This window comes from Ursus arctos, unplaced genomic scaffold, assembly GCF_023065955.2.
Source record: "Ursus arctos isolate Adak ecotype North America unplaced genomic scaffold, UrsArc2.0 scaffold_14, whole genome shotgun sequence".
NCBI classification, from domain to species: Eukaryota; Metazoa; Chordata; class Mammalia; order Carnivora; family Ursidae; genus Ursus; species Ursus arctos.
Window position 1 is genome coordinate 3,165,280 of NW_026622808.1, and position 18,829 is coordinate 3,184,108.

Genomic DNA, 18,829 nt, shown 5'->3' on the forward strand with positions numbered 1-18,829 from the left:
TACCTAACCCAGGGTCACAAAAGTTTTTTGTTTTCTTCCAGAAGATTTAAAGTAATTCATTACATTTAGGTCTATGATCTGCCTTGAGTTAATTCTGGTGTGAGGCCAAGGTCTGTTTGTTTGCTTATGGATATTCAATTTCTCCAACACTATTCATTTAAAACAATCCTTTTTTTTTTTTTTTAAGATTTTATTTATGGGACACCTGGGTGGCTCAGCAGGTTAAGCATCTGTCCTTGCCTCAGGTCATGATCCCAGGACCCTGGGATCCAGTCCAGCGACCGGCTCCTGTTTCTCCCTCTGCCTGCAGTTCCCCCTGCTTGTGCACTCTCTCTCACTCTCTCTGACAAATAAATAAACTCTTTTAAAAATAAAAAAATAAAGTCTTTATTTTCGCAATGGAAACATGTCTATGTGGATTCCCCATATGGGCAAAACAAAATTTGATTTTCTCCTGTTAATCTGTCTCGTGTAAATTTAATTCTTAGTCTAGCTATAGCCTTGGATAGAGGAAAATTTCTTCCTCCCCAAGTAGGTGAGAAAAAGGGCAACGCAGTCCAACCCGAGGAACAGCACACGCCCTACAATGAGCATGAACTTGGCGGGTCCACCAGATGGAAGGAAGGTTGTCATGGCAGGATTAAAGTGACTGAAGAGGATGTGACGGTGGTTGGGGTGCAGAAGGAGGTATGCATTGGCCGTGCTGGGCCTGTAGGCCATGGTGAGGAATCTGGAGTTTACTCTAGGTATAATAGGAAGCGGAGGAGTGACAGGCCGTGAGTGATGTGATTGGAATTCTGGGATTCTCCAGCAAAGGAACATGCCAATTCTGATGTTACAGTGCTTGGCTTGTGGCTGGGAGATCTGAAACGCAGGAGACGCATCAGAAAAACCATCTCCTGCAGGGCTAGGGAGTCCAATGATGGTGAGATCGGGGACGCCTCCCAATAAATGAGACCTCAAAGCCTGTGGCTACTTATACGGGTCTCAGCCGGCACTGGGGCTGTGTGTCTGAACTGGGAGGTTTCAACTTGACCTTGACATCCTGGTGAATCCAACTCATGCATCTGCCCAAGGAAAACTTCCCTCATTCCCGCCAGCTGTGGCTGGTAGATCCTTTGCATAAGCTCCTCCATTACAGTGTTTCTCATATGGTATTAGAGTCATTTACATGTTTTCTATTTACCTGGATGTTGAGCAACTTGAGGACAGACACCAAGTTGTTCAACCCTGTTGTATGCTGGGGTCACAGAGGACTGGTTGGGCGAATATCCGTGGGGGATGTGATTGAAGACAACCTTAAATATGAGGAAATCTGGATTATTCCTGGAGCAATTCTTTGCTATCGCATCCTTACAAAGACTGCTTCTGACACAGTATTGATGGTGGACTGACCACAGGGCATACGTGGCCCAGCTTCGTCCAGATAAAAGGTTTCCTTTGTTCCAAGCCACACCATCTGAGACTTTGGACCAGCTGGGTTGGAACCTCACGGGTCAGCAGGGCCCAAGTCTCTATCAAGGGCCAGGACAGGTAATCACTGTAGTAAAATTCTTTTTTTCTCTCCAGCTGAGATGTAATCCACAAACAACATTGCATAAGTTTAAGGTATAGAACATGATAACTTACGATGATTAAGATGATTTAAGACCTACTCTCAGCAACTTTCAAGGGTACAACAGAGTACTGTTAACTCTCGTCAACATGCTCCACATTAGACAGAACTCCAGAACTTATCCATCTTAGTGCAGCAAAATTCTGATTCTCTCCAACAGAGAGCTTTATCCACTCAGCACAGAGTATACTTTTTTTTTTTTTTAATGAAGATCTTATTTATTTGAGGGGCGCCTGGGTGGCACAGCGGTTAAGCGTCTGCCTTCGGCTCAGGGCGTGATCCTGCCGTTATGGGATCGAGCCCCACATCAGGCTCCTCCGCTATGAGCCTGCTTCTTCCTCTCCCACTCCCCCTGCTTGTGTTCCCTCTCTCGCTGGCTGTCTCTCTGTCACATAAATAAATAAAATCTTTAAAATATATATATAAAATAAAAAATGGGCATAATCACAGCATTTACTTTGGGAAGCTACTCTGTCGGTAAGATTACGGGATACAATGCTAAGCATAGGGCCTGGCACAACAATCAACAAAATTGTAATCATTTTCACTTTACGGTAAGCAGTTCTGTGTGCTCTAAGATGCAGAAACATACACACACTCAGAAATGTGTAAATTACTTCAATTTTGATTAGCTATTTTTAAAAATCTGCTATATATACCCTTTTCTAGAGGTGGTATAGATAAGAGTCTCCAGAACATTAAATGTGATCATTAAATGTGCATATGGGAGGTTCTCCCTCTCAACACACACACAGCAATGCAAGGGAGCATATCTTACATGTCTCACAGGATTAAGAAAACACGGAAAGGGGCATGTCCTGTTTCAGGCATTCATTACTTAAGGTGACCTTTGGTCATCACACGTTCATTACTATTAATGTCTTGTGACGCGTCCTCTGACAACAGATCTGTTTGGATTCAAAGGGCAGTTCTTAATTCCAAAGTAATTAAGGAACCTGTTCTTTAGCTTCCTTTTGGGGTCAAATAAGTTCAAACAGAGAGGATCTATTGTGGTGTCACTAAATTTTATAAAAGGAGACGCTGACATTTATTTTTTAAGAACCATTTTTAAACTTTTTTTTACTGCTGGACTCAGTCTCCTTTCCTTCCTGAGACACCTTCATGCTCATCAAGGATTTACCTGAGCTATCTCAGGGATTGCTTTGCCAGATGTTTGCTTAATTTAATTTTACTGAGGTACAAATAATGCACGTTCAATTGCACATATTTAAACTACATAAATTGGTAAGTTTGGATATATGATTATACCCATGAGACAAGCACCAAAATCAAGATAGGGAACATTTCCCTCACCCCCGCCCAGAGTTTCTCCTGCCTTTGTTAACCCATCCCACCCCATTCCTTCCTCCTGCCTCCATCCCGAAGTGACCATTGATCCGTTTTCCCTCTCGATAGATTAGTTTGCATTTTCTAGGATTATCTTGGGATTCATCCATGTTGTTATGTGTCTCGATGGCTCATTTCCTTTTATTTCTGAGTAGTACTCCATTGTATGGATATACCACAATTTTTCTAATCACATGAACTTACGTAATTATCTCTCTCCACACTGGGAAAAAAAACCCAACAAAACACTAATCCTACAGCCCGCCTCTAGCAAAGAGACAGACTGTAACGCCAGCATGTTGCTCCTCTCATTCCTAACTTCATTTTCTCTTTCTTCTTTTGTTGTAAGTTTCTACATTTTCTTATCTGTTAATTTTGTAACGTACATTTAAGTCAGTCCTCTCTGCTCTTTTCTGAAACAAGGATAAAGTACAACCAAACAACACTCAGTTTGTATTTGAATTTATCAGTTCTTTCTTCCTGTTTTCTTTAGGGATGCAGGACTGTGTTGACTTGGTCTACTCACAGATGCTTATCATTTTCTGCTTGGACAGCTGCCACCATCTCAACGGTCCGGGTCTCTGAGCTCATCTCCCTTCTATCCACCTGCTATGATGTCACCAGGTTATCATTCTACAGAAGAAATCCGATCATGTCTTTCTCATACAAAACACCTACCCAAAGGATCTGAAGTCCTTGGCATAATAAGGCAAGTCATTAGTCACTCATTCTTTCAACAGATATTTACCGAGCTCTGACTGTGTATCAGGCTCTATGTGAGCTGGCTCAGTGTGGGGGTATGGTGACAAACTGGAGAGAGGTGGCCTGTACCCTCATGGATTTCTATTCTAGTAGGGAGACAAACAGAGAGTAAACAAACAAACATGTGAGCAATGTAATTATGAATTGGGTAAACATGAAATTGTTCTTAAGTAACCAGGGTGCTGTGATTGAGTTGTGGGAGCAGGGGTGGATGGCAGAGGCGGCCTTTCTGAGGAGGTGACGTTTATACTGCTTAAATTATGACAAAGAAATGGCCATGGGAAGGGTTCTAGGCAAGGGAAACATCAAGTACCAAGGTCCAGAGGTGAGAAAAAGCTTGGATGGCCAGTCTGGCGGAAGGTACAGAGGTTGCTGGACAGTTGAGCTCTGCCTGCTTCTCCAGCCTCATTTCCCAAAACACAGACCCACATGGAGGCACCCTAAATCCCAGACATGCACAGCTACCCCACTATTTCAACACGTCATGCCTTCTCATTTTTCACCTGCTCCCTCCCGAGCATCCTACTCCTGGTGATTGGGTTTCTAAATAATACCTCCATCGAAAACTTTGGGTTCCTCTCTCACCCTCCGCCAAGCGCTAGACTGCTCCTTCCTCCTCTGTGCCTCCACAGAAGTCTGTATGTACTTCCCCTTTTCTTTAATACAGCTAGCATTTATTGAGTGCTTTCTACATGCCAGGCACCATTTTGGGCACTTCACCGGTATACTCAACTTTATGAGGCAGGTCTATTTGTAATCCTCGAAACTTCTATGAGCAAGAGATTTTTACTATCTCTACAATACAGATGAAGAAACAGAGGCCCAGAGAAGTCACATAATTCGTCCACAGTTATGCAATGAGTAAATGGCAGTCAGGATTTCAACCCAGACAGTTCAGTTTATATTTTAACCACTAAGCCCCTTTTGCCTTTCAAGATTGATAATCGTAGCTAACATTTACCAAGCACTCCCTATGTGCTAGGCTTTCTTCTCACCTCTTCATGTACATGAACTCATTGAATCCTACAGCTCTCTGAGGCAGACACTCTAAGTCCTCATCACAACCCCTTTAGTGGCACTAAGACCAGGACTCTCTTGGGTACAGCCCATGTCCTGTCCCACTCAGCAATCCCAATGCTTCCTACACCCAGAAATTGCTCAACAAATGTCTACTGGGTGAATGAATGAACTAGCAGACCCAGTGTTTTTTTCTTGCCTCACGACTCAAACTTCAAGAGCATACAGTGCCCAGAAATAATTGCTTGGAGAAAATCACTATAATGAATATAAATCTGTTATAGTAAATATATACCAATGAGAACTGATTAATACAAAGGCTAACTTCACATGCATGTTCGGTGCATTTCCAATGTGAGGTAGGAAAATTCCTTTATGTATCAGAGATTGTATTATGTATTAGAAGATGTACTAACCAACCAAAAGGGGCAAAGGGCTGCTTCCAAGACAGCTCACACAATAAATCTAATCTATGTTGGAATGTTCCCACAGCTCACAAAAACAACACATCAACTTATAAAACCATCTCCACCTTTTGTCTGGCTATTGCTCTTTGAACTGATAGCAGATAAATTTCACTTACTAGACACAATAAATAAAAGTTTAAAATGTCATTGAGGGGCACCTGGGTGGCTCAGTTGGTTAAGCGTCTGCCTTCAGCTCAGGTCATGATCCCAAGGTCCTGGGATTGAGCCCCGCATCGGGCTCCCTGCTCAGCGGGAAGTCTGCTTCTCCCTCTCCCTCTCCCTGCCACTCCGCCTGCTTGTGCTTTCTCTCTGTCAAATAAATAAAATCTTTAAAAAAAAAAAGTTACATACTGAGCAATTCCATCATTCTCAGAATAAGAACATTACAAAGATGCAGAACATTATCAACAATAGCCAAACTATGGGAAGACCCCAAATGTCCATAGACTGATGAATGGACAAAGAAGATGCGGTATGTCTATACAATGGAATACTACTCAGCCATCAAAAAGAACGATATCTTGCCATTTGGGATGACATGGATGGAGCTAGAGAGTATTATGCTAAGTGAAATAGAGAAAGAAATACCATATGATTTCACTCATACGTGGAATTTAAGAAACGAAACAGAGGAACATAAGGGAAGGAAAATAAAGATGCAGAACAGATTGGTGGTTGCCTGGGCTTGGGGGTAAGGGTTGGGAGAAGCTTGTGACCATAAAGAAGTGAAAGGAGGGATCACTGTGATGAAACAGTTCTGTGTCTTTTTTTTTTTTTTTAAGATTTTATTTATTTATTTGACAGAGAGAGAGAGACAGCCAGCGAGAGAGGGAACCCAAGCAGGGGCAGTGAGAGAGGAAGACGCAGGCTTCCAGCAGGGGAGCCTGATGTGGGGCTCGATCCCAGAACACCGGGATCACGCCCTGAGCCAGAGGCAGACGCTTAACGACTGAGCCACCCAGGCGCCCCTAAACGGTTCTGTGTCTTGATCCTGGTGATGGTTACATGAATCTACCCAAGTAATAAAACTGCACAGACACTGAAGTACATGTAAAACTGCTGAAATCTGAATGAGGTCTGCAGATTGTACTGTTCTTTTCCTGCTTTTGATACTGTGCTGGAGTTATGGAAGGTGCTACTGATATGGCAAACAAAGGCAAAAGAAAAACTAAATTTCCTTACCGCTTGCAGCCCACTGACAAGTCCTTGAAACAGGCAGAGTAACATTCCTCTGGGAGCTCAGCGGCCTCGGTATTGACCCTTTGCTAAGGGCGAAAAGCAATCTTAGCCTGACCCTCCAGGGTCCTGTAAGTCTACTTTAAACAGACAGAAATGCCTTTGGAAACTTCCTTGATGTCCACTCGCCGAGATACATGTTAGCAATCATCCTCCAAGCATGTGGCCCCCTGATACACATCTGAAGTGTCTCATGACAAAGATTTCACTGAACAGTAATAAAGGACCTTTTCCTAACAACACCTAGCCCCCTCAAGGTCTTGGAAACCTTGCTTCCGAAATTCTTTAGAAACGTATGCTTCCCTAACCCCCTCCAAACTTGAAAGTTTATAATCAGTCACAACCCCAGCACAGCTCTTTCTGCCCATGGGTCTCTTCCCTATGCTTTAATAAAACCATCTTTTTGCACCAAAGACGCCTCAACAATTCTTTCTTGACCGTGTGCTCCAAACCCCAACATTTCCACATCATTATCTTTGGGGAAAATTAGATGAAGGGTATAATAAGACCTCTCTATACTATTTTGGCAACTTCCTGTAGATCTATAATTATTTAAAAATAAAAAAATAGGGGCACCTGGATGGCTCACTCGGTTGGGCGTCTGCCTTCGGCTCAGGTCATGATCCCAGAGTCCCGGGATTGAGCCCCACGTCAGGCTCCCTGCTCAGTGGGGAGTCTGCTTCTCCCTTTGACCCTCCCCCCTCTCAGGCTCTCTCTCAATCTCTCTCAAATAAATAAATAAAATCTTAAAAAAATAAAAATAAAAAAATAAATCATTAGGGAAATGCACATCAAAACCACAATAAGATATCACCTCACAGCCATTAGTAACAAGTATTGGTAGGATATGGAGAAACTAGAACTCTTGTACATGGCTGGTAGGTATGTAAAATGGTGCAGCCATTAGGGAAAATGGTATGGAGATTCCTCAAAAAATTAAAAACACTATTACCATATAATAGTAATTATACGGCAATCCCCCTTCTGAGTATATATCCAAAAGAACTGAAAGCAGGATCTCAGAGAGATATTTGCACACCCATAGTCATTGCGACATTATTCACAATAGCCAAAATGTGGAAGAGACCCAAATTTCCTTAGACTAATAAATAGATACACACAATGTGGTACATACATACAATGGGCTATTAGCCTTAAAAAACAAAGACATCTGTCACGTTTGGATGAACCCTGAAGACATTATACTAAATGAAATAAGCCAGTCGCCAAATAAAAACAAATACTGTATGAATCCACTTTTATAAGTATCTAAAGAAGTCAGAATCATAGAAATAGAAGGTAGGATAGAGGTTACCAGAGCCTGGGGGTGGGGAAAAATGGGGAGTAGTTGTTAAGTGGGTATAGGGTTTCCGTTTTACGGGATGAAAAAATTCTAGAGGCACCTGGGTCGCTCAGTTGAGCGTCTGCCTTCCGCCTAGGTCTTGATCCGCTCAAGCCTCGAAACGGGCTCCATGCTTAGCAGAGAGCCTGCTTCTTGCTCTCCCTCTGCGGCTCCCTCTGCTTGTGCTCTCTGTCAAATAAATGAATAAAATATTTTTTAAAAAAATGAAAAATTTCCAGAGATCTATAACACAATAATGTGAGATATAATTAATACCACTTACTGTACACTTAAAAATGGAAAGATGAGGGGTGCCTGGGTGGCACAGCGGTTAAGCGTCTGCCTTCGGCTCAGGGCGTGATCCCAGCGTTATGGGATCGAGCCCCACACCAGGCTCCTCCGCTATGAGCCTGCTTCTTCCTCTCCCACTCCCCCTGCTTGTGTTCCCTCTCTCGCTGGCTGTCTCTATCTCTGTCAAATAAATAAATAAAATCTTAAAAAAAAAATGGAAAGATGATAAATTTTATAGTATTTTTTTTTGCCAGAAAGAAAGCGGAAGCAAAATAATGAAATCTTCAGATTTAATAAAGTTCGGTGTTGATTATATGGTGTTGGTTATATTATCTCCAACTTTCATTTATGTAATATTCCATAATAAACATTTTAAAATAGCTATGTTTTGGGGCGCCTGGGTAGTGCAGTCGTTAAAGCGTCTGCCTTCGGCTCAGGGCGTGATCCCAGCGTTCCGGGATCGAGCCCCACATCGGGCTCCTCTGCTGGGAGCCTGCTTCTTTCTCTCTCACTCGCCTGCTGTGTTCCCTCTCTCGCTGGCTGTCTCTCTGTCACATAAATAAATAAAATCTTTAAAAATAAAATAAAATAAAATAGCTATGTTTTATTGGACAGATTTTATCATTTTAAGGCCCAAATGTAAAGACAATACAGAATTTTTCCCTGTGTTCATTTGGACATCCAGTATTAAAGATTCTAACTTGCTGGTAATCAATCAGGAGGCTCACAATTCTATCGCGATAAATAGCCAAACGAGGAAATGACGAACCACCGACTAACTCCATATTTTAAATATCAGATAATGTCACGAAAACAACTGTGAATTTATCATTGGAAGCACAGTTTTCTCACAGATTCTTATTAAAAGACATCTAGACAAGTGAAATTACTTAGAATCTTCGTTTTTTTTTCAAAGGAACTGCCTAGGCAAAAAACATTTGCCTATGGAGAATAAATGCTGGCTTTTTGCTTTGTATTTTGGTACCTGAAGCTGTCACGAAATTGGGGTGCTTTTTTCAATTGAACAAAAGGTAAAATTGCACTTCATTCATGAACAAACAGATATTGAACACAATTCCAAGTACTGTACTAAATTACCAAATTCCTGGTCTTTGGAATTTTGTTTTTCTATTCTCTAATTTGTTTTCAAATTATCTTTTACAATTTACTGCCAGAAATGACGTTATTATGAAAATGTTCACTTATAAACAGACCATAAAAAATTCACCTTGTTTTACAAGGACAGCACTTGTCTTCCTTCTGAAAACATTTTGCTTTGTTGAGGTTACCAAACGTCCCACTTTGGGAAAACATTAAACCAGCAAACTGTATGACTAACGTGGTTCTGGCAGTTGCTAGAACCCCCGTTTGAAGTCATCCTATCCGTCAGGAGAGCTCCATTCTAGATTATTCTACTACTCAACCTCTAGTTGGGTGACACAAGCTCAGACTCATTGTTAGTTTCACAAAAATGAAAATTCATACTTTATAAAAAGAAACCTTTCACCAGCAACCTCCAAGTCCAAAATTATCTTAAAGAAACTTGCGTTTATCTCTTTGTTGTTCAAGTAAATAGATCTTACCACGTTTTAGTTCATTTACACATAAACTCATTGACATCGTTTTTTTTTAATGCGATGCTTAGAAATGCTAAATTTTAATGGCTGACGACCTTTTCTAAGTGGTACGTAACTGATTTGCATTAACGTGCTAATCTTCAGACGACTCCTTACTTAGGAAGGTTGGTATTACGCCACAAACAGCCGTCTGCATGTTTATTTACACCCCCGGCTCAATGACTCAGACTCTGGGCCACGTGTCACCGAGATCCCAACGCCCCTGCCTTACTCACGTTCCTGGGGTTATCATCCTTGCGGGACAGGGGGCCACACCCAGGGCGTAGGGAAACCAGCCAGAGGGGTCGTAGCTGGGAAACTCCACCTTTACTGTCGCTTGGACAACAAACACGTTTATGGGAGAAACACTATTTTCTTGGACACGAATTTCTCGTCTCCCAAAGCGGGTTTTCGGCTTCCTGATCCGCAGCTCTTTTTTTCCCAACCAGAGTTCGGGGAGCCAGACCTCAGCCCGCCACCGTCGTCACCGGGAGCACGAGCCTCGCCTCTCTGGGCCTCCGCGGCCGGAGGCCAGCCCCCACCCCCCACCCCGATCCCGCCACCAGTCTAGCTCGAAGACAGACTTTTCGGAGCCCTTGTGGGAATCGAAAAGGACGAAAGCATTCCTGACTCTAAAAAAGTGTCATTGGAGCTCCTTCGCCCTGCTATAACCAAGTGCAAAAATAAAACCAGCCAGGACGGGCTCGCGTTAAAGATGGGGGTGGGGGTGTGCTTCCACGGCAAACACTGACAAAAAACAGCAGCGGGCCGCGCCGCTCCTGGGCGCCTCCGAACCAGAACCGGGGCGGCCTTCCCGGGAAACTCGCCGCGGAGGACCCTTTTTCCTCACCTAAGTCCGGAAAAACCTAAGACTTAGGGGGGTTTGGACTTCGGAGGCGGGAGCAAAGTACCCCTCCTCCCTCCCCGGCCGGAAGTACCCCTCTCTCTCAAAGGCGCGCCTTTGTGGCGCACGCGCACTGAGTTACTTAGCAACGTCGGCGCTAACCCACCCCAGCTGGGAGCCCAGCAACAACCGAGCTGCCGCGTCTCCCACCAATCAGCGCTGGCCTCGCCTTCACACGCTTCACCAATCAGCGCCGGCGTCGCAAGGAAGTTTCGAGAGCTTTCGAGGAAGGTCCCCTTAACTCAAATCCATCCGCCATATAATTTTCCCACTTTTTCCTAAGGGAGGAGAAGAGTCTCCTGGCAGAGAGGGGAAGTGATTTTTGGGGGTCCTTTCTTCAGCTGTGAGGAACTTGGGGGCTCCGTGGGAGGGTCTAACTGGGCCGCGGGAGGTGGGGCCGCGCGAACTACTTTCCGCAGCGTACGGACACGGCGGCTACGTCGGCAGTGATGAGTCACGCAACAGACGCTGCATAAATTTCAGCCCCGCCGAGGGGCGAGCGTTCAGGAGCGGCTGGCATTGTCGGGTGTGGGTGTCTGAGCGTCTTGGTGACTCGACGTGATTGTATTCGGTGTCTTGGCGTTCGCTAACAGGTACTGGCCGGCGGCTTTCGCGACCTAGCAGGAGTGGAGAGGGGCTCTAAGTGAGACCTGGCTGGCGGATTTGGGGGTCGGGGGGGCGCCTCAGGCAGAAGGGTTGGGGGAGGGGCGGGCGAGGTGACGCGGCGCTGCGGCGCCGGGCCTTTCCGGAAGAGTGGGCCTTGTTTACGTGTAGGGAGCGGGGGCGGTTGGCGCGCGCGCCGACACAGACTAACCGACACTTAACCAATGGAGATTCCATCGCGTCTGCTTCAGAGGGGGAAGGCGGAAAAGAGGTAGTCCAGTGCGATTCCGAAAACGGTCTGGATTTTGAATCCCGACGCGGTGAAAGGGTCCCACCTCACCTTTGCTTAAACGGCAGTTTTACTTACCGAGTTTCATGGGCGCTTTTTTTTTTTTTAATTTAACGTATTCTCAGGTTTTGGGAAAACCCCGGGGATGCGGGGGAAGACGATTTGGCGAAGAGTCTGGAATAATTAGGGTTCTGGTTATTATCCATCGCGGCTTTTTTTTTTTTTTTTTTTGGTCCTTCTATCCCGTTTAAGTTGAAGCCTTGACTACATTTTGTACTCAGCTAATTTAAGGTTATGGGGGGGGCTTGTGAGGGACTTTAATGGGGTTAAAGCACTTTGGAAGCTGAAGTTAATTGTTTTGGAGAATTGATTATAAGTGTAGGTAATACAAATATATATATTTTTTGAAGATTCCTTCTATGCTCAGCGCAGAACCTGACTCGGGGCTCCATCCCATGACACTGAGATCATGACCTGAGTTGAAATCTAGTGAGGCACTTAACCCACTGAGCCACCCAGGCGCCCTCGGTAATATAAAGATCTTGAGATGGTGTACTAATACTTTCTTCCTAAAATCTAGGTCAAAATGCAGATCTTCGTGAAGACCCTGACCGGCAAGACCATCACCCTGGAGGTGGAGCCCAGTGACACCATCGAAAATGTGAAGGCCAAGATCCAAGATAAAGAGGGCATCCCCCCTGACCAGCAGAGGCTCATCTTTGCAGGCAAGCAGCTGGAAGATGGCCGCACTCTTTCTGATTACAACATCCAGAAAGAGTCGACTCTCCACCTGGTCCTGCGCCTGAGAGGTGGCATGCAGATCTTCGTGAAGACCCTGACCGGCAAGACCATCACCCTGGAGGTGGAGCCCAGTGATACCATCGAAAATGTGAAGGCCAAGATCCAAGATAAAGAGGGCATCCCCCCTGACCAGCAGAGGCTCATCTTTGCTGGTAAGCAGCTGGAAGATGGCCGCACTCTTTCTGATTACAACATCCAGAAAGAGTCAACCCTGCACCTGGTCCTGCGCCTGAGAGGTGGCATGCAGATCTTCGTGAAAACCCTGACCGGCAAGACCATCACCTTGGAGGTGGAGCCCAGTGACACCATCGAAAATGTGAAGGCCAAGATCCAGGATAAAGAGGGCATCCCCCCTGACCAGCAGAGGCTCATCTTTGCAGGCAAGCAGCTGGAAGATGGCCGCACTCTTTCTGATTACAACATTCAGAAAGAGTCGACCCTGCATCTGGTCCTGCGCCTGAGAGGTGGCATGCAGATCTTCGTGAAGACCCTGACCGGCAAGACCATCACCCTGGAGGTGGAGCCCAGTGACACCATCGAAAATGTGAAGGCCAAGATCCAAGATAAAGAGGGCATCCCCCCTGACCAGCAGAGGCTGATTTTTGCTGGCAAGCAGCTGGAAGATGGCCGCACTCTTTCTGATTACAACATCCAGAAAGAGTCGACTCTCCACCTGGTTCTCCGTCTGAGGGGTGGCTGTTAATTCTTCGTCTTGAATTCATAGTGCCCAATGATGGCATTGCTCTGCACTATAGCCTTTTGCCCCAATTTAAGTTTCAAAATTACCAGATTCAGTAATAGCTGAATCACTGGTTTTCTCAATAGCTGTTCAAAATGTTAATAAAAGTTTTGTTGCATGGTAGCATATTTGGTGTCTGTCGTGAAATTATGTAGTGGTGTGGGGACTCTTAATCTGGTTAAAACCATACTCAAGGAAGGGGCTTAGCATTTAGTTTGTCGATTTCATCAGCATTGTCATTTTGGTTAAGAAAAAGGTGTTGTGGGAAATTTGTCCTTCATTCAAGGTTATTTATAAGTTAATGATTCTGGTGTAATGGGAAATCATTTCAGATGTATTGCACAATTAAAAATTAATAGGCTTACTGAGGGAAAGCAAACTTGCCTTCTTTCCCCTCAAATAGTGGTAAACTATAATCAGTCATAGAAATGAAATTTAGGTTGAGGCTTCTGGGTTGTGCTGTCAAGTATTGTGATTGATTGACTGCTCTTCTTGCTGTTTAGCGATAACAAGTACTGACCATAGGTTGTGAAGCCCTAATCTTCTCTCCAGTACGTGAGCTCCAAACCAAGAATCAAGTGGAGTCCTAATCAACAGGTTTGAAAACTGAAAAGGTTTTAAGAGTCCTGATTCAAGGCAACTTGCTGACTTTGGTCTTAAGCAGCAAGTGATGGTGGTTCTAAAAAGTAAGTTCTGACCAACACGGGACTTGAACTCAAGGCTGTTGAGATCAAGTAGCATGTTCTGCCAACAGTCTGCCCCCACCCCCACCCCCCTGCCATTGGTGCTTAATGATAAGGATAGATTTACATTTTTGTAAGGAGAAAGGTAAAATTGCCGCAGCAAATGAGATATCTGAGACTTGTGAGCCAGACGCAAGCAGTTTTTAAACAACTATAATAAACACTAGGTGTATATTTCCAATATTAAAACTTTGGAAGGAATAAGAATTATTCGGATGGGAGGGTACCCTTTATTGTTAATGATAACCCTAAGTTTTCTAGCTCTCTCCATGATTCTTGTAATGTAACTTCAGTAAATAGAGAATGCGGTTTTCAACTTGGGACAGAATGGGAAGTTGTAGGGAGTGCAGTTAAGGGGGAGAAGTTGGAAGCCCTCTTTTTCCCAAGTTAACACTATAGGAAAGTAACTTCTGGTGTGGAAACGTGATTTCAAGTGTGCTGTTAGGAGTAGACCTTTTTTTAAAGATTTATTTGACAGCATAGCAGGGAGAGAGGCAGAGGTGGGAATCCTTACCTGGGATCATGACCCCAGCCAAAGGTAGACGCTTAACCAACTGAGCCACCCAGGCACCCATGGGAGTAAGAACATCTTAAATCAACCAGAGGTGTGTCGTAAAGAAGCAGCTGTACATCATGTCTAGAAGTAGGTCTGAAAGTCCAGGTATACCTGACATTGGCTTGCGTAATTTTCGGAACTCTTAGCTGTAGTTTTGTTTCTGCCCTAGAAATTACTTAAATTTGAATATAAAATACTAAGTTGGAGTACTGAACTAAGGGTTTCTTTTTAAGTTAGACACTGGAATTACTATTTAATGGGCTGTTTTTAGTGAATTAATATTTCAACTCCTTAGAGTGGTAATAAAATGCTTGGGGCCAGGAAGGGCAAAAAAGCTATATTAAATGTTTGGAGGTGGTGATGAAAAATACTTTTTTTAGATTTAAAGGCACACCATTCACTTAGATGGGAAGGATTTCACTATTGAGAAGTGACTTGCTTTCCAGTCCCCACATTTTACAGTTGACTTGCTCAACATCTATTTCTAGTTCGAGCAAGTCGGGAACTCAAATCCAAGTGTCCTGTCAGCTATGAGTTAGGTACCTCATAAAATCCACATGTGTTTTTTTAGGTATTTCCCTCTTCAGCATGTCCTCAAACGAGTGCTTTTAAGGAGGCTTTTTGCTGAATATTCAAAGAACAGGCCTTTTGCTAGTGAACCTGGGTTTCAAAGATGAGTCTTGTTCTTTCCCACACTTTGCTTTACACTTAATAAAACCCTTGATTTGAAAACCTTGAGAATCCAAGTATTTCACTGAATAAAAAGCTGGTGGTTTGGGCAATAGGACTTGCACAGTTGTATTATTTCTCCCAAATGGCACTGTCTCAACAGGCTTGCAGCTCTTCGTAGTCTTGTGAATCTCGTTACACTGTTTAATCCTCTCGGGGTCTCTTCTGTAAGGGTCCCCTGCATATTCATGGGTTTAGCAAATCCTCTCTGCCCACAACTGGAAATTTGACCAAGGGGCATGCTCTCTGTCTGGTCTTCGACAACCTCTGCTGTAAGTTGAGTTTGGGAAATGATCACTCGTGGTCTCCAACCTAGCTCCACACTGAAGGAAATTGAGGCCAATTGTAGTTCGTGGTTCCTGTTCACTTCTCTTGACTACTGGTAAGGTACCAGCAATGCTGGGGGAAGTGTGACTGGGAGTGGAGTTTTGCTTTTGGGATGTTCTAGAAAGGGATGGGAGAGGTGATAACCTGAGTCCAGGATAACTCATTTTTATCACCTGTTCAAACTGTTCTTTGTCCACCCAGAGTTAGTCCATCTAACAGGTAACAGTTCTCAATTGCAGTGTTAGTGCAGACGCGAAAGAGCCCATGGGAAGGAAGAGACCTATTTTCTGCTGACAGCCTGTGGTGCAAGTACCCCACCTGCCCTTTAAGGAAATGTTTCTCTTCTACTTAGGAATCCAATAAAAGAAGGGTTTCTGTTAATACATTCTTCCTGAAAGAGTGCTCATACCTGTGTGCAAAGATGTGCTAAAAGAGGAGCTCCTGGCTGGTTCAGTCAGTAGAGCCTTGTGACTCTTGAGAGTTGTGAGTTTGAGCCTCGTGTTGGGTGTAGAGATTACTTAAAACCTTAAAAAACAACGACAAAAAAAAAAAAAAAAAAAAAAAAACAGTGCTAAATACTTGCTTGGTATACTGAAGGCAGTAGGTCCCAGGTGCTAGTCTATCCTGATTCCACTCCAAGATCGTTTTTGCCAGTTCTTGGTGAAATGGAAAAAAAAGAAAAAGCACAGTGGATTTTATATAATTTAAAAAATTATATGCCCTCTGTGTAAAAACGTTGCAGTGAACTGATTCAGACTGTGGCTCTGGAGACAAGACTGCTTGAGCTCAGTTCACTTCGTCACCTACTGGCTTGTAACCTTGGGCAACTAATTTATCCTGTCAGTACATCAGATTCCTCATCTATAAAAATGGTGTTAATTAGACCTACCTCAGAATAGTTAGGAGCATTACATGTGGAAGTGCTTAAAACAATGCAAAAATTTGCCTAGTGCTATGTATTGCAATAACAAAATTGGAAATGACCTAATTGCCTATGAAAGGAGAGTGGTTACATTAAATGCAGTAAAGAATGCGGGAGGTAGGAATTGACAGGGAGTAACAAGTAAGGGAAAAATGCTCTAGAGAGGGGCGCCTGGGTGGCACAGCGGTTAAGCGTCTGCCTTCGGCTCAGGGCGTGATCCCGGCGTGATGGGATCGAGCCCCACATCAGGCTCTTCAGCTATGAGCCTGCTTCTTCCTCTCCCACTCCCCCTGCTTGTGTTCCCTCTCTCGCTGGCTGTCTCTATCCTGTCGAATAAATAAATAAAATCTTAAAAAAAAAAAATGCTCTAGAGAATAATGTGTATGGGTGCATATGCATGCGGAAAGGTGGACCCCTGTTTAACATTGGCTGCTTCAGAGGTGTAAAGGGGGATGTATTTTAATTCCTTTCTAGCTGTTTTCAAATCTGCCACCTGTCAGCTTTCGGGAAGACTGAAGTCATTTACACACAACAGCATTGTTCACACGCAGCCCCTGTTGAAAAAGCAATATAATTCTGAAGTCAAACTGCGCAAATTGCTTTCATTCTGTGGATCCCCCAGGACCTCTAGAAACCACATCTCATGAGACTTCCTGAACCTCGACACATTTCATTTTAGTTCTATGCTCATTCCTCAGTCTGTAGGGACAAGCCATGATTCCCCTTTAATCAGGCCCAGCCAACTCCAAATGGAAGCTTTAGACAAATGGGGTATAGGGGGAAGGATCTTGAACTTAGTGCAACAAGCTTAGTGCAACGAGCAACAATATTAACAAAAATAAGTGTTCTTTCTTCATACTTTTTAAAGATTTTGTTTATTTATTTGAGACAGAGACAGAGCACAAGCTAAGGAGGACCAGAGGGAGAGGGAGAGGCCGACTCCCTGCTGAGCAGAGAGCCCGACACAGGGCTAGATCCTAAGACCCCAAGATCATGACCTGAGCTGAAGGCAGACGCTTAACCCAGGCACCCCTTCTTCATACTTTCTTGATCCCATCACTATCCTTATCCTCCTATTTGGGGGGATGGGGGAGTTCTCAGAAGCTGAGTGGTAAAGTTCACTCTCCAGCCAGTAGGTCTCTCCCAACCCCTAGAATTTATTCCAGCATCTACTCCTCTGACCACCCGACAGCTACCGGGACTTTACAGAATATTTTTACCTTCAGAAAATTCTGGTTTCAGTGTTTCCCAAACTTTGTCTTCCAAACCACGGCCACTGTGAAAAGGACTGTGGTCACAAGAGCTCAGGAGGTGGTTGTCTCCCTCCTGGAGACTTAGAATGTGCCCTAGCGTGTTAAAGGCTCCAAGAAGTTTTGCTTTGAAGAACTGGTTTAATGTTTAACCCAGTGTTTTCCAATTTCCAATTTCACTTTCCTTTTTGATCAGTTGACATTCTTACACTTTGAGAAACGTAGTTCAAGCCATGACCTCTCCCCTGCCTCCGTAACTAGCATTGCTGATGGTACTTGGTTCCAGTATTATTTTTTTTAAAGATTTTATTTATTTATTTGAGAGCGAGAAAGCGAGAAAGCAGCAGAGGGAGAGAGAGAAGCAGACTCCCTGCTGAGCAGGGAGCCCGATGCGGGACTTGATCCCAGGATCCTGGCATCATGACCTGAGCCGAAGGCAGACGCTTAACAACTGAGCCACCCAGGCCCCCCAAAGGGGAGGAAATTCTGACACATGTTACAGTGTGGATAAAACGTGGAGACATTATGCTAAGCGAAATAAGTTGTTCACAAAAGGGCAACTCCTATATGATTCCCCACACGTATGAAGTACTCAGAGTCATCAAGTTCATAGACGCAGAGTAGAATGGTGGTTGCCAGGGGTTTGGGGGAAAGGAAAGAAGAATTCGTTTTTAGTGGGTGTGAAGTTTCAGTTTGGGGAGATGAAAAAGTTCTGTGGACGATAGTAGTGATGTTTGCACAACAATGTGAGTGTACATGATGCCATTCACCTTGTACACTTAAAAAGGGTTAAAACAGGGGCGCCTGGGTGGCTCAGTCGTTGGGCAACTGCCTTCGGCTCAGGGCGTGATCCTGGAGTTCTGGAATCGAGCCCCACATCAGGCTCTTCCGCTGGGAACCTGCTTCTTCCTCTCCCACTCCCCCTGCTTGTGTTCCCTCTCTCGCTGGCTGTCTCTCTCTGTCAAATGAATAAATAAAATCTTTTTTAAAAAAGGGGGGGTTAAAATAGTAAATTTCACATTGTTTTTCACCACAATAAAAAACCATACCAATATAAATTTCCACCAATACTACATAAGAGTAGCTCGTCCTCCATTCCCTCATTAATATACATTATGAATCATTCCAAGTTTGGATTATTTAAAGGGCAAAAAGGATGCTCTATTGTTTTAATTTGCATGTCCTTGATTAAATTTGTGAGATTACAGTAGCCCCCCCCCCCCCAACTCCATCTGAAGTTTTGCTCTCCCTTGGTGTCAGTTACCTCTGGTCA

At 44.1% G+C, this 18,829-nt stretch overlaps 1 protein-coding gene and 2 long non-coding RNA genes across 3 annotated transcripts in view; 2 read left to right on the forward strand and 1 right to left on the reverse strand.

The window, feature by feature from the left end:
- Positions 1 to 5,951, forward strand: part of LOC125283800 (uncharacterized) — a 23,855-nt gene extending 17,904 nt beyond the window's left edge. The window contains exon 3 of the long non-coding RNA XR_007191806.2: positions 3,456 to 5,951. This is a non-coding gene — a long non-coding RNA (uncharacterized LOC125283800). The remainder of the gene's footprint in view (positions 1 to 3,455) is intronic.
- The window catches only part of LOC113271256 (uncharacterized), an 18,690-nt gene extending 8,038 nt beyond the window's left edge, over positions 1 to 10,652 (reverse strand). Inside the window, exons 1-3 of the long non-coding RNA XR_008959016.1 lie at positions 9,930 to 10,652; positions 7,848 to 7,975; positions 1,187 to 1,298 (exon numbers count right to left, since the gene is read on the reverse strand). This is a non-coding gene — a long non-coding RNA (uncharacterized LOC113271256). The remainder of the gene's footprint in view (positions 1 to 1,186; positions 1,299 to 7,847; positions 7,976 to 9,929) is intronic.
- A 125-nt stretch (positions 10,653 to 10,777) lies between these two features.
- UBB (ubiquitin B) lies at positions 10,778 to 13,155 on the forward strand. The gene is made up of 2 exons (XM_048227045.2): positions 10,778 to 11,190; positions 12,070 to 13,155. The coding sequence occupies exon 2, from the start codon at positions 12,076 to 12,078 to the stop codon at positions 12,991 to 12,993; it is 918 nt and encodes a 305-aa protein (XP_048083002.1). The 5' UTR covers positions 10,778 to 11,190; positions 12,070 to 12,075; the 3' UTR covers positions 12,994 to 13,155.
- The last annotated feature ends 5,674 nt before the right edge of the window (positions 13,156 to 18,829 follow it).

Excerpts from the sequence above, each read along its gene's own strand:
- UBB (XM_048227045.2), top strand. The coding sequence starts at position 12,076 with ATGCAGATCTTCGTGAAGACCCTGACCGGCAAGACCATCACCCTGGAG.